Source organism: Telopea speciosissima, chromosome 1, assembly GCF_018873765.1.
Source record: "Telopea speciosissima isolate NSW1024214 ecotype Mountain lineage chromosome 1, Tspe_v1, whole genome shotgun sequence".
In the NCBI taxonomy this organism is placed as follows: Eukaryota; Viridiplantae; Streptophyta; class Magnoliopsida; order Proteales; family Proteaceae; genus Telopea; species Telopea speciosissima.
In genome coordinates, this window is record NC_057916.1 from 63,162,775 (window position 1) to 63,177,267 (window position 14,493).

The following is a 14,493-nucleotide window of genomic DNA, read 5'->3' on the forward strand; positions in this document are numbered from 1 at the left end:
TTTATCTAAAGAAGGAAGAGGTGACCAGCCCAAAATTTGCATTCGGATTGGTTCATATTCTGGGTTTAGCCCGCTAAGTAGAATCATAACACACTTCTCAAGTGTTCTATATACCTTCGCTTCGTCCTCAAGGTTGGATAGTTGGAGGTCCCTATAGTGATTATACTCCTCCCAAAGACCAATACCTATGTTATAATACTCAAAGATAGTCATGTATCCCTGCTTCATTGTGATAACCTTCTGGAGGAGTTAGTAGACCTTAGACAAGTCACCTAGCACATAAACCTCCTACCAATCTCAGGTTTCATAGAAAAAGTAACCAGGTCATAATAGTTTAATTTTCGGTCTCCCATTTCTGATATGTTAGATCACTTGAATGAGGATCCTTGATGGTACTTATGATGTACCCTAACTTCCCCCGACTTCGCCGAGATAGCTTAACTGAGTGAGCTCAATCCAAATAGTTGATGTTGTCCAACGTCACAATGGATATCTAGGTGTTGGATTCTCAAAGGCAATCACACTGGGGTTGGTACTACTCGAACCACCAAGGCACCAACTGAAACTTCCGTAGGTCCACTGACCTCCGACATGATGTATGAACACACTTGGAAAGTTGGTTAGATACCCAGACCAGATGGGAATTGGGAAGTACACTCTACCCCAAAACTCTTTCCAGTACTCACAGAAAAATTCCAGCAAGTAAACAAGCCATAAAACTTGAACAAACTTGAATCAATTGCACCTTTCAAGGTGTGGGTTCATCCCATTACAACTCATAGGACCCAAATAGGGTAACTCACCAAGAACCAACAATAGATTGCATCAAACGTAGCATTTCAGAAGAAAGAAAAAGGGTCTGAGCCAAATAGCTGGCTGTACCCCCTGTTTTCTTTCATTGTTCTTAAATCTGTCTTCACAGCTTCAAATTTTCTCCATTAATTCTTCTAGTTGATGAAAGGACACCTTAAGAAGGTTTTCTTATGTAGTGCAGCCTCTATTGGAGCCCTCTACTCTTCAAAGGAAATCCTGCTTGAGCTCCACGTGCAAGTTCCATGGAATCTTGGCCTGCAGGTGTGGGGAAATGTTGATGTATACATTGACGCTGCCCTTCCCTAACAGTTTGAGCCTTTAGGTGAAACAGTAGCGAACATCTCCTTTATTTCTCTCTTGATTGCCCATGAAAATCTTAACTAACTTCTGTAATATGCTCTTTCCTAGTAAATTGTGAATCTCGTCTGACAGTTTTATGGATTTTGATAAAACAGTATGTCTCCAGTTCTTGCTTCTATTTCAAATGTTATTAAGAAGGGGTGGCTGGTAGTTTCTTGTATAGTATCTTCTTGTTGAGGTTTTGGTGTCTTGATTTCTGATGAAGGACTGCTGTGTGGAGCCTCTGGGGGTATTTCGGTAAATTTCCTGTATAGGGTTTCGCTATAAATCTGTAGCGAGGGTTCTTTCTCTGTATTGAAAAATCTGAGAGAGGTGTGAGGAATGAGCTATTGTAATCCTATTCTCCATTGATAGTGAAACAGATCTCATCTCACTGTGAACGTAGGCAACCTTGCCAAACCACGTAAATCCTTGTGCGCATTGTGTGATTGTGTTTGCGATTTCCATTCTTCTCTGCATTATGTTAGGTTTTACACTTCTTTCCTTATGTGTTCCTGTTCTTTGATCTCCTTTGTATCTTGTTCTCTTTTGTAATAAATTCTCTTTTTGGGCCAATGAAAGAAAAAGAATTTATTGAATATTTAATTTGGATTTCCAATCCAGACAAATCACCACCATCAACTGGTACAGTGATTTTGTCCTGCTTTTCTGTTCCCTTTATGATCGTATATTGAAGAATATTTGAAATCTTACAACTATCAAGGTAGGGTATGGAAATAATCAAACATTTAAAGCAGAGTTAGTCTGTCAATTTCTTTCTGAGATGATGTCACGTTCATATTGTTTTTTTTCCATATTTAGACAATTCTTTGTGTTTTAATCTTAATTTCTTGATCAATGAATTGGACTGCATTGGTTCCTGACTATTATTTGCTAATTTAATCAAATTGATCCTTGATTAAGAGGGCGGACCTTGGTGCAATGGTAAGGTTGCTCCATTGTGACCAAGTGGTCACAGGTTCGAGTCTGGAAACAGCCTCTATGCGAAAGCAGGGGTAAGGCTGCTTACAACATGACCCTCCCCAGACCCCGCAGTGGCGGGAGCCTTGTGCTTTGGGACTGGGTACGCCCTTTTTTGTTATCTTTGATTATTTTCTGAAAACGTGGTTGTCACATGTCATGATTATTTGTAGAAGAGATTCTTATTCCAAGTACTTCTGATGTTTCAATGCAGTTGCCCAGTGTTGAAGGATTGTCTGCACACGAATATATGGTGGCAGTCCATCTTGTGCCGAATGAATTCCTTCCTAGTGGGTCGTTACTGAGCCAACAAAGTTCACGCACTTCGGGTGGTAGTTCAGATCGTTCCTCAACTCCCGGGCTTGAGCTGGTGAACTGGAGTGAGACGTTTTTTTTCAAAGTTGATTCACCGGTATGTGATAAACTCATCTTCAATCTTTAGACCCGTGAGGTTCAGTTCTGAGACATAAAACTTGTTAAGATTACAATGAATCTCATCAGTCTTTATTTTCAAGAATTTAGCCCAACTGCAATAGTCTCATTCTTCATTACTTGAATTGTAGTCGGGAAACATGAAAATAGGTCCTATCTGTTTCGTAATTATATCATATTGCATTGATATGGCTTCTATGTTGCATATAGGCATAATTATATAAAATTATTGTTATAGTGTATCATGGGTAGTGTACTAGTGTGGTGTGCAGTGGTATGGTGTATCATGTATGCTGTACCATGGGATAGTATTTTAGTAAGAACTAGATTAGCTCTAGATAAGCTCATTAGTTGGTATTTTTCTTTTTATATTTCTAACACCTTGTAAACAGACTTAGTAGGATTCCCCGCTAAGATCTGTTTTGACTTGGCGCTATATATATATATAAGACTAGCCCACGATAGTGGAATCATCCCATCGTGTTCTGGCACACTTTTCAGTTGATAAAAAAGGGTGTCCAGTGCACAAGGCTTCTGTCACTGCGGGGTCTGGGGAGGGTCATAATGTATGCAGCCTTACCCCTGCTTTCGCAGAGAGGCTCTTTTCAGACTCAAACCTGTGACTACTTCATCACAATGGAACAACCTTAACGTTGCGCCAAGGCCCACCCTCTTACACTTTTCAGTTAATAAATTACATTAACTGCATGTATTGCAGTAGCACACTTTTTCGAAAGGATTAATGTTCTATATATACTTTTCTGCTACTCGGGAAAACCAAATAAAAACCATTTCAAAGAAGACTATCATCTGAAATGTAATGGTTGATTGATTAAGATAAATTTATTTAGGTGCATAATGCATTTATACTTGTTGGTTGTAAGGTTCAGAACAAGTTTATTATTCTTTTGTGTCAAATGGATGTTTTGAGGCTGCTTGTTATTGTGGTTAAAACTGCTTATGCGTAGTTTACTGTAAGCATAGTGTTTCCATCTGCCTTGTTAGAGTGTTGATATATGTCCCCTAGTAGGGATTTGCAATGCTTTGTTGAATGGAAATCCATAATTGTTGTTCAATAAACAACTTGGATTTTTCTTTAATACATTATATGTTTTGGCAGGCAATTAAAGTATTGGTTCCCCTACAAACTTTTCCATTTATTGTTTTCTACTCTTCTTTCTTTCCAAACCTTCTCATGGATTTTCCAATCTATCCAGGACTATTACAAGGTGGAATTCATTGTGACTGACATGGGGAAAGGTAGTAACTGTTTATACTCTTGTGTGACATTTTATTATTATTTATCATTTTATAGCTTTTGTAACCTTGTTTCTCGTTATAGTTCTATTGAAAAACTTGGAGAAACATTAGAGCAACCCAGAGGCATGAAATTAGAATTCAAGCAATATAAGAGAGTAAGAGAAAAGGAGAAAGTGAGGTTAGGGAGAAGAAGAAGAATATGGTAGGAAGTTGTTTGGGAGTAATTGCTTACACTCCACTATAGTGATTCACTAAGTATCAATGGAAATTACATCCTTACTTCCCATGCTAATATATGTTAGCTAAGGGAGGTAAAAGGTAAAAAGTTAAAAACAACATTACAACGTAACACATTACATCATAATACCCACAGTACCCTTATTACATGGAATTACATAAACTCCAACACTACCCCTCAAGCTGGAGAATAAATGTCATGCATTTTCAGCTTGCACAAAAGGGTAGATGGACGAGTCCTTTGGTGAAGATATCTGCTAACTGATCACCTGTCCTTACAAATGGAGTGCATATTTAGCCCAAATCAATCTTCTCTTTGATGAAAGGTCAGTCTACCTCAATATGCTTTGTCCTGTCATGTTGCACAGGATTGTGAGCTATACTTATACCAGCCTTGTTATCACAGTAGAGCCTCGTAGGTGCCTCAGTATCAAATCCTAACTCTTGGACCAGCCTTGTCAACCACAAGAATTCACACACTACATGAGCCAAAGCCTTGAACTCTGCCTCTGCATTGGAGCAGTACCACAGGCTGTTTCTTACTCCTCCATGTAACCATGTTACCACCCACAAAAGTATAGGAGCCTGATGTTGACCGTCCGTCAGAAACTGACTCAGCCCAATCGGCATCAGTGTAGCCCTCTATCCTCAAGTGGTTGTGTCTGGGATATTGGACTCCTTTCCCTGAGGAGAACTTCAAGTACCTGAGGATGCAATATACAGCATCCAAGTGCCCACTCTTGGGGGCATGCATAAACTGGCTCACTACCCTAACTGCATAGATGATGTCTAGGCGAGTCAAAGAGAGGTAGAGGTAGATTAGCTTTCCCACAAGTCTCTAGTACTTCCCTTCATTAATAAGGGATGGACCACAATCTTGTCCAAGTTTTGTCGTTTTGTTTCATAGGAGAGTTTGCTAGTTTGCAACCTAACATCCCTGTTTCTGTCAATAAGTCCAATACAAACTTCCTCTGGCAGATATTTATCCCCTTCTTAGACCTGGAAACTTCAATCCCCATGAAGTATTTCAATGGTCCAAGATCATTGATTTCAAATTTTTGTGCAACTGCCAAGTAGGTCTTCAGTCTACTTATCTCAACCCTGGCCTTCCCAGTCACAACATTGTCATCAACATATACATCAATGCTTGTGATGAAACCATTACCTCGCCGGGTAAATAAAGTATGGTTAACTTGACTCTGAGAATACCCATTCTTCAGAATGACCTGTCTAAACCTCTCAAACCAATATACCTTTTTGAGGAGACACATTTTCCCTTCTGCCAAAGGAAACTTGAATCCAGGGGGAGGTTGCATGTACACTCCTCTTACAAGTCACCATGGAGGAAAGCATTCTTTACATCCAACTAATACAATGTTCAGTCTCTATTAGCCGCCAATGATAAGAGAAATCTTATCGAGTTATGTTTAGCTACAAGAGCAAATGTCTCCTAATAATCAATCCCATACACATAACTGTACCCTTTATCTACCAACCCGGCCTTATACTCAACAACACCCTCGGATCAGTACTTGATTGTGTAGACTCATCTACACCCAACTAGAACTCTCACCCTGGGAAGATCAACAAGCTTCCAAGTACAGTTTCTCTCAAGTGCCAGCATTTCCTCAAACATAACTTCCTTGCACTTTGGGTCGGACATGGCCTCAGTAACATTCTTGGGAACTGAAGTAGAGGAAAGAACAACAGAAAAGGCAATTTCTGCAGGAGAGATAGCATCATAGAAAACAAACTTAGCTATAGGATTAGTGCAAGCCCTCTTTCATTTTTGAATAGCAATGGGAAGATCTAAATTAGAAGGGAGGGGAAGAATGTTACCTGACTAAGGAAGGTGGATCTCAGGATGTGGATCCAAAGAGGACTCTTGACAGGTCTTCTTTCCCTTTCTTTGGTACTCTAGTAACTCCTTCTCATTACCCGAATCAATACCTGGATGATCACAAATATCAACAACATCCGCTTCTTTGTGTTTCCCAACATCAAGCAGAAATGGAGGAATAGGCAAGGGAGGAAGAAGGGTCGACATCAACTGCCTTTTCACTCCCACTATTCTCCCCCTGAAAAGGATGATGATGAGTAAAGAAAGGTGTAGATTCAAAGAAGGTGATATCTTTGGAGAGAAGTCGCTGGCGGGAAGAGTATGGTAGCACTTATACCCCTTGGTAGAGAAGGAATATCCAAGGAAAAGCATTTGAGTGCCTAGTGCCTTGGGGTCAAGCTTAGTCCTAGCATATTTATTGATATGGACATAGCAGACATACCCAAACACCTTGGGGAGAACAGAGAAAGTAGACACCTGAGGAGACAAGGTTTCCAAAGGGGATTTGTATCAAGACGTTTGGTGGGCATGCGGTTGATTAAAAAGGCAGCAGCAAGAAGGGCATCAGACCAATAAGTCTTGCTGTCTTGGGGACATGCATGACAAATAGGAGAGTCCTGGTGACTTCCAACAAATGGTGATTTTTCCTCTCAACCACCCCATTCTATTGGGGTGTGTCAACACAGGCAAGCTGGTGGATAATGCCATTGTCAATAAAAAAGTTTTGTAGTCCACCATACATCTATCTCTGCCCCCCCCCCCCTTTTATCAGAACGAACAATTTTAAATCTAGTATCAAATTGAGTACAAGATAAGGTTCCTTGGTGGATGTTTTTTGTTGATGACATTGTTTTGGTGGATGAGACAAAAGATTGAATCAATGCCAAACTTGATTTATGGAGATCAACCTTGGAATCAAAAGGTTTTAAGATAAGTAGAACAAAGACAGAGTATATGTTATGTAACTTTAGCAACTTCAGGACGGATAATGAAGGGGTGAAAGTTGATGAGATGGAGATTCCGCAAAGTTGCCTTTTTAGGCATCTAGGATCAATCATCAATAAGGAAGGTGATATAGGAGATGATGTTTCTTATAGGATTAAAGTAGGATGGCTGAAGTGGAGAGGTGCATCCGGAGTGTTATGTGATCGACGAATCCCTTTAAAGCTTAAAGATTAATTTATAGGAAGTCATAAGACCGGCTATAATGTATGACGCAGAGTGTTGGGCAATTAAGAGGCATCATATAGAAAAGCTAAGTGTAGCAGAGATGAGGATTTTGAGATGGATAAGTGGCAAAACCAAGAAGGATAAAATAAGGAATGACCATATTAGAGTTGGCTTGGGAGTAGCCCCAATTCAAGATAAGCTACGAGAAAGTCACTGATTGTGCTTGCCCTTCTTGAAACTCAGGTCCTTCAGGAGAATGCCTCTCGCATTACTACCTCTATTGCTCCCTCTTGGTCTCTTCTTATAGGTTCAGGAGAATCCCCAACCGGATTCTTTCAATCCAAAGTTGGCATCCGTCAAGGCTGCCCCCTTCCCCCTTCCTCTTCTCTCTGGCTTTGGAAGTCCTTTCTAGGAGTCTCCAAACCAAAACCAACCTTCACATCATCTCCCCCATCCCCAAATGCAAGCATCTTAACCTTACCCACCTGGCCTTTGTTGATGATCTGATGATTTTTTCTAAAGCTTCCCAATCCTCTATCTCGGCCATCGTGTCTTCTCTTGACCTCTTCGAGACACTCTCCGGGCTCCGTATCAACCTCCTCAAATCCAAAATCTTCCTCTCCGGCATCTCTGAGTCTGATAAGGAGGCCCTCTTGCGGCTAACTGGCTTCTCCATTGGAACCCTCCCTGTCAAATATCTGGGCCTGCCTCTTATCCCAGCTCGGCTCTCCAGTCACCACTGTACTCCCATGCTTGACAATATCCGGAAACGGCTTTAACTTTGGAAAGCTAAACTCCTATCCTATGCGGGAAGGCTTGAATGCATTAGATCGGTTCTCCAAGCTTCTTATATCTATTGGTGTAGCCGTAGTTCGAGAACTCGCGAGATCTCAGCGAGTTTTTTGAGAAACAGAGACGAGATGGGATACGATACAAAATAATACCAGATCTCGGCGAGATCTCGGATCTCTAGTCGAGTTCTTGGGTTTACCCATGGAAATGACCCATCTACTATGTGTTTACTTACCTAACTCGACAGAACTCGACATATCTCGGTGAGATCTCGGATCTCGGGTCGAGTTCTCTGGTTAACCTATGGAAATGACCCATCTACTATGTATTTACTTACCTAACTCAGCAGAACTCTTATATGCTTGCTGTGGAGCACTATATGCAACATTACAGCCAAGGTATAAAATTTTGCGATATATCGGTATCTCAGGCCTACCGAGATATCCGAAATATGTCGAAATTTCGCTGAAATATTGCATTTTTTCTGTAATATTTCGGCAGTCCATATCGGTGGGTTTTTGGCCATATCTAGGCCTGATACTTCATGGACACCCTTATTTAAGCTAAATAAACACATTTAAACCTTCATATTGCAAAAAAAAGAACTCAAAGTGGTGTTTTGGGCTTGCACCCTTAATTGACAATATATGGTCACTGACCCTAATATATAAATAGTTAAATACACATTGATTAGGCAGTCAAAGACATAAAAGAAATTTAAACAAACTAATTAAAACTCATTAGAAGTGAAAAATCCTTAGAGGATGAGCTTGGATGAAGCTCCGACGTGTTTCCGGCGACAATCTGTCGAAAATGAAGAAGAACAATGCTTGGATCCAAGTTAGAAGAGTGGAAGAAAGCAAAAACAGAAGCAAAATAGAGTTATGGAGGTCTCTGTGGGTCTCGGTCGAAATTTCAACCGAGACTTGCGAGATATGGTATTTATGGCATGGGTCACTTGACCCTTTAAGTGGCATATGCCATATTTCGGCGATATTTCGGTGACATACCGAAATGTTTCGAAATATCCCGAAATATCGTCAAAATATGTACTTTTTTCGTTTCGTTTTCACATTTCGTCTTGGCACTACCGAAATTTCCGAAATCCACTAATATATCGGCGAAATTTTGTACCATGATTTACAGCAACATTATGTCATGGGAAGACTATGTGATACTAGCGGGAACTGAATACTTGATTCAAAGTCATTTTATGTGATGATAGTTGTAACACTGTTAAACAGTTTGATGTATCACTTTAACATTTCTAATTCTTATTTAAGTTGTTTAGCTATTAATTGAATGTTTTGCTTGCTTTTTATTACTAAATTATGTGTAGAGTGGGTATTTTAGTACGTCATCGCCTACCAACCTATGGACCGAATTGAAACTCATATTTGGACTTTGTTTTTGCAAAATCTAATAGTGCCATTGTGTTTAAATGGCCTAAAATAGGATGAATACCAAGTTTCAGACCCAAACTAGGTCTGAAACCCACCGAGTTGAGGCTTCGAGTTGGGAAAAAAAAAAATGCACCAACTCGGCGAGATCTCGACTCGACTCGGTTTTTCCAAGGGCCGAGTTGGTACCGAGACCCGAGTTTTAGTACCTTGGGTGTAGCATTTATGGTATCCCTAAAGCCACCATCAAAGCTGTGGAAAGCGTTTTCTGTGCTTTTCTCTGGAAAGGGAAAGAAACTTCCAAGTTCCTCCACTCAATTAGTTGGAAGTCCATTTGCCTCCCCAAATCCGAAGGAGGCATGGGTATTCGTCGCATCCGTGACTCCAATACTGCGGCCATTCTGAAGCTCATTTGGAAAATCTCCTATAGGCATGACTCCATCTGGGTCAACTAGGTCTACTCCCAACTTTTAAAGCAGGATTCCATCTAGACTGTCCCTATCCCCCCTGACTCTTCCTGGGTCTGGCGTAAGGTCCTCCTCCTTCGCCCCTTGCTCTTAGAGCTACCTCCTCCTCCATTGTCGATGGCTCCTCCATCTCCCTCTGGCTTGATCCCTGGCACCCCCTAGGGGTTCTTTACAATGTCTTTAGCCCTTGGCAGATCTATTCTTCGGGCATCCCCAAATCTACCCCCTCTCCTTCATCATCTCTCAAGGCTCTTGGTCCCCCCCTCCTTTCCTCCATTCCACCATCCTATCCCAAATCTGGCCATCCCTTCCCCTCCCCCCCATCTCATGTGGATAAGGTCATTTGGCTTTCCTCCCCCAATGGCCTCTTTAGCTCTAGATCGGCCTAGAATTTTGTTAGGATGGTCCCCTGGCATAAGTTAGTCTGGTTCAAAGTCCATATCCCTCGCCATAGCTTTACAACCTGTAGAACCCTTAGCCTTTGCCTCCCAACCCAAGCCTTCCTTCTCCATAGACACATCCTTGTCCCCCCTTCGTGCATCTTCTGCTGGAATGGTGACGAGGATATTGCCCACCTCTTCTTTGACTGCCCTTTTTCCTCCACCACCTGGAAAAAATCCCTCAATACCATTTGGCCTCGGTGCAGGAGACCTCTGGCCTTTGATAGACAATGGCTCTGGCTTGACATGACATTCTCTGGTAGCACCATCTGTGACACTGTTGGTAAGCTTGTATTTGGTTCTGCAATTTATCACATTTGGATGGAGCGGAATCTTAGGAGATGGACCTCCAAATCTAGATCTTATGATTTGGAAAGCCATCTCTTTCGATGTGTCCTCCAAGCTCAGCTTTATCCCTCATAGGTCCATTTTTTATATCCCAAGGAACAGTCATATTGTTGTATCCTGGGGTCTTGATATTTCTCTCTTGCAGCCTCCTACCTCTTCTTGGGTAGCTTGAGGCTTGTTTCCTTTATCCTCCCCCCCTCTTTCTTTCTCCCCCTTGTATTCCCCCCCCACCCCCTCCTGGGGTTTGGTAATAGATTTATTTATTCACCCAAAAAAAAGTCGCCTGAGATGGTATGGCCATGTTCAACAGAGATGGGAGCTAGAGGTAAGAGCAGATCACTCTAGAGATGGTAAAGTCTCAATGGCCACTCTTCTAGTCTCCTCACTTTGCAAAGTACCTACATACTTCATCGAGAGAGGGTAGAGGTAAACGGCCCAAAATTTGTAACCATATAGGTTCATACTTGTTGAGAGGGAGAATATCTCTCTCGGGATTAGTGTCAGAATTCTGGCACTAATACCGAGAGGATCTCCTCTCTTTAATTAATACCTTTTCCCTTTTGACCCCTGTAATCCCTAACCCTCTTTATATGAAAATATATCGCAGCCCTCTCTCTTTAACGTGAGAGCTGCTCTTTGGCCCTCTTCTCTTCTTCTTCCTCCTCTTCCTCTCTTCTTCCTTCTTCTTCTTTCTCTGTTTATTTACATGGTATCAAAGCTATTCTGATTACTGGGTACAAGCTCAAGCAACTCCACTTGGTTCTCCATAGCCTTCGTCATCCCCACAATAAGAAGGTGAAGCTGTAATCAATCTCTTAGGGCTCTTGACTTATTTTCTGCAACAGGGGGTGTTTCACCCCAGATTTTCTTGTGGTTAAGGACTGTTTTGTGATGGGTTGATGACATCGTAGCTCAGGTTGGACTGTTGGCGAAGGTCTACCAACTCCTGGTTCAGCCCACCAAGAAGAATCAAGAATTGTTCCTTCTCATGCCTTCTATATACTTTTGCTCATCCTCAAGGTCGGACAGTTGGAGGTCCCTATAGTGATCATACCTCCCAAAGGCCAATAGCAGTGTTATAGTACTCAGAAATAGTCCTGTCTCCCTGTTTCATTGTGATTATTTTCTGAAGGAGTTGGTAGACCTTCGCCAAGTTACCCACTCGGTCAAAAGTCCTAGAGACACTGTCCCAAATATCCTTGGCAGTTATATAATGTTCTTCAATTAAAATTATCAGTACATGTTGCAATCACTAATATCTCTTTTTTTTCTTCTGATTGTAGGAGCTGGATATTTGTTGATATTCATTGACAAGAGCTTTTTATTTTACAGATGAATCTGTTGGATGCTATTCAGCTCCTCTGGCACAGATAGCTAGCAATCTCCACGAAAGTTCAAATTCTTATGATTCAGTTGGTGAATTGTCATGGATAGAATTATCCTTGGCAGAAACTATGGTGAATATGTTCTTGCATATCATTATTTTTTATTATTTCATTGTTCTTGTTTTTTACTTAGGGTTGGATGATGCCTTTATTTTAAATGCATTGCTTTCTGAACTATCTTTAAGCGAAAGAAAGTACTAAACGTAACATTGATCGTGTAGTCTATCGCTCAAGGAGATAAGTATAAGTTCCATGGGAGAATACGATGTGCTGTACTTCTTTCACCAAATCTTCAAGTTGAAAATGACGAGCAAGTCTCAACAAGTAGCAGAAAACGTGGGTCTATTCAGATCAGTCCTACAAGGGAAGGACCGTGGACGACTGTAAGGCTAAACTATGCAGCATCTGCAGCTTGCTGGCGCCTTGGAAATGATGTTGTTGCTAGTGAAGTGAATGTTAAAGATGGAAACAGATACGTAACTATTCGGTCACTGGTGTCTGTCCGTAATAATACAGATATTGTGCTTGATCTGTGCCTCAGACCCAAAACCTGTCATGAAAACTTAAGTACAATAAATGATGGTGTGAAACATGAAGATGAAGCATTAGAAGGTGAAAGAATTGAAACAGATGAGTTCTTTGAAACTGAAAAGTACAATCCAGCCATTGGCTGGGTTGGTTGTTCCACTCAACCTAGACAAGATCATTTTGGAGGTGGGGACTCCCATGAGGTGAGAAATGTTAATTGTGTGTCACATGCTTTACCTTATGAAATCATGTGGACTGGCTAAGTAGTGGTGGCTTTATCCGATTTTCTGAATCCATTGCTTGGTGCATAATATCGTCTCTCTCTTGCAAAGATTTTCTTTTTCTTCAATTTCTTTTTGGTGGACAATGAACAGACACATATGCTAATCTCATTTTAATGTCATCTTATTCATCGTTTAACAAGACTATGATTTGAACTTGCTGTGTTCTTTTTCCACTGTTTTTTTACATTGATATAACTTTTCTGGTCATATTGAATGCCAGGCCAAAAGTCGGAGTTCCCTTTACTAACAAGCCAAGTTGAATTACATAGCACATCTGGCAAGTCTTTCACTGTCTTTTCAAAGTCTAGAGTATTAAGGCTTGAGCAAATCATTCACAATTTCTTTCCAAAGTCTAGAGTAGTAATGTATAACAGCAGCTTCAATAACATGAGCAAGAGGGGCGTAGTTAGTAATGGTATAATTTCCTACAGAATCTTCTATTAATAACCTGCATATCCATCTTGAATTTAAAGCTATCCTGAACATATGACATTAGAACAAAGCCCTACTACCTTCTTCAACAGGTCTGTTAGCCTATGAATTCTATTATGCTGGTCCCCAAACTCACCTTCTCCTTAAAGAACTTGGTCGTTATTCTATTCACGGAATGAATCACCAAAATGGAACAGGAATAGAAACCAAAATATATCTAGCCTTGCTCAAGAGCATAGTTCGAGAACTCACGAGATCTCGCCAAGTTTCTCGGTTTTTCGAAATCCCAAGACAAGACTGCCTACGAGTCTCAAAATGTCAATATCTCGCCGAGATCTGTCCGAAATCTTGGATCCCGGTCGAGATCTCGGTTTGATCTAGGAAAATGCCCATGTAGGTCCCTTATATCAGTGCCAGATCTCGAGATCTTGCTGGAAAATCTTGGTATACGGACACCTATCTATGTCAGGAACCAAGACAGACACTTATTTATGCCTAATATCATTTAAGTAAATGTTTTTGTATTTGTATTTCGGCGGTAGGTGCAATTTTCAACTTTATAATGCTAAAAATTCCATAAATCTTATTATGGTAAAACATTGCTAAAAACCAAAAGTGCGGTAAAATATTCATTTATTTTGATGTCCAAAAAACTATTTTCATTCAAAGCGATTTTGACAGCATTCGCGCACACCAAATTAAGTTTGACCAGTAAATAACTCTTTCAATATAAATCAGATTTTAGCAATCTTGGACTTGTTGGACAGCTTTGTTTTGAAAGCTTTCCAACAAGTCCAAGATTGCTTAAATCTGATTATATTGAAGGAGTTATGTACCGGTCAAACTTGATTCGGTGTGCGTGAATGCTGTCAAAATCGCTGTGAATGAAAATATATTTTTGGACATCAAAACAAATGAATATTTTTCCGCACTTTTGGTTTTTAGCAATGTTTTACCATATTAAGATTTATGGAATTTTTTGATTTGAGAAAAACCCCAGCATTAGAAAGTTGAAAATTGCACCTACCGCCGAAAATCCAGTTTTTGTTCTTGAACTGGGGGGTTGACTTTTTTTCTTTTTAGAATTTGATTTTTTAACTATTTTTATTGGATTCAAATAGGGGGGTACTTGCTTATTTATGAATAATATCTTAAGTAAATGAAATACAAATACAAAAGCATTTACTTAATATAAATAAGTGTGTTTGTCCTGTGTCTGTCCTGGTTTCTAGCATAAGTATCTGTCCTGCTTTCCCATTAAGTGAAACTCCTATTTGGACTTTGTTTTTGCAAAATCTGATAGTGTCATTGTGTTTAAATGGCCTAAAATAGACTGAATACCAAG

General features: G+C 40.4%; 1 protein-coding gene across 2 annotated transcripts in view; it reads left to right on the forward strand.

The window, feature by feature from the left end:
• Nucleotides 1-14,493, forward strand: part of LOC122648528 — a 207,957-nt gene that overhangs the window by 152,708 nt on the left and 40,756 nt on the right. For both annotated transcript variants that reach the window (XM_043841740.1, XM_043841741.1), the window contains exons 43-46: nucleotides 2,348-2,545; nucleotides 3,783-3,825; nucleotides 11,852-11,976; nucleotides 12,126-12,635. In XM_043841740.1, the coding sequence (XP_043697675.1) occupies nucleotides 2,348-2,545; nucleotides 3,783-3,825; nucleotides 11,852-11,976; nucleotides 12,126-12,635 (876 nt within the window). The remainder of the gene's footprint in view (nucleotides 1-2,347; nucleotides 2,546-3,782; nucleotides 3,826-11,851; nucleotides 11,977-12,125; nucleotides 12,636-14,493) is intronic.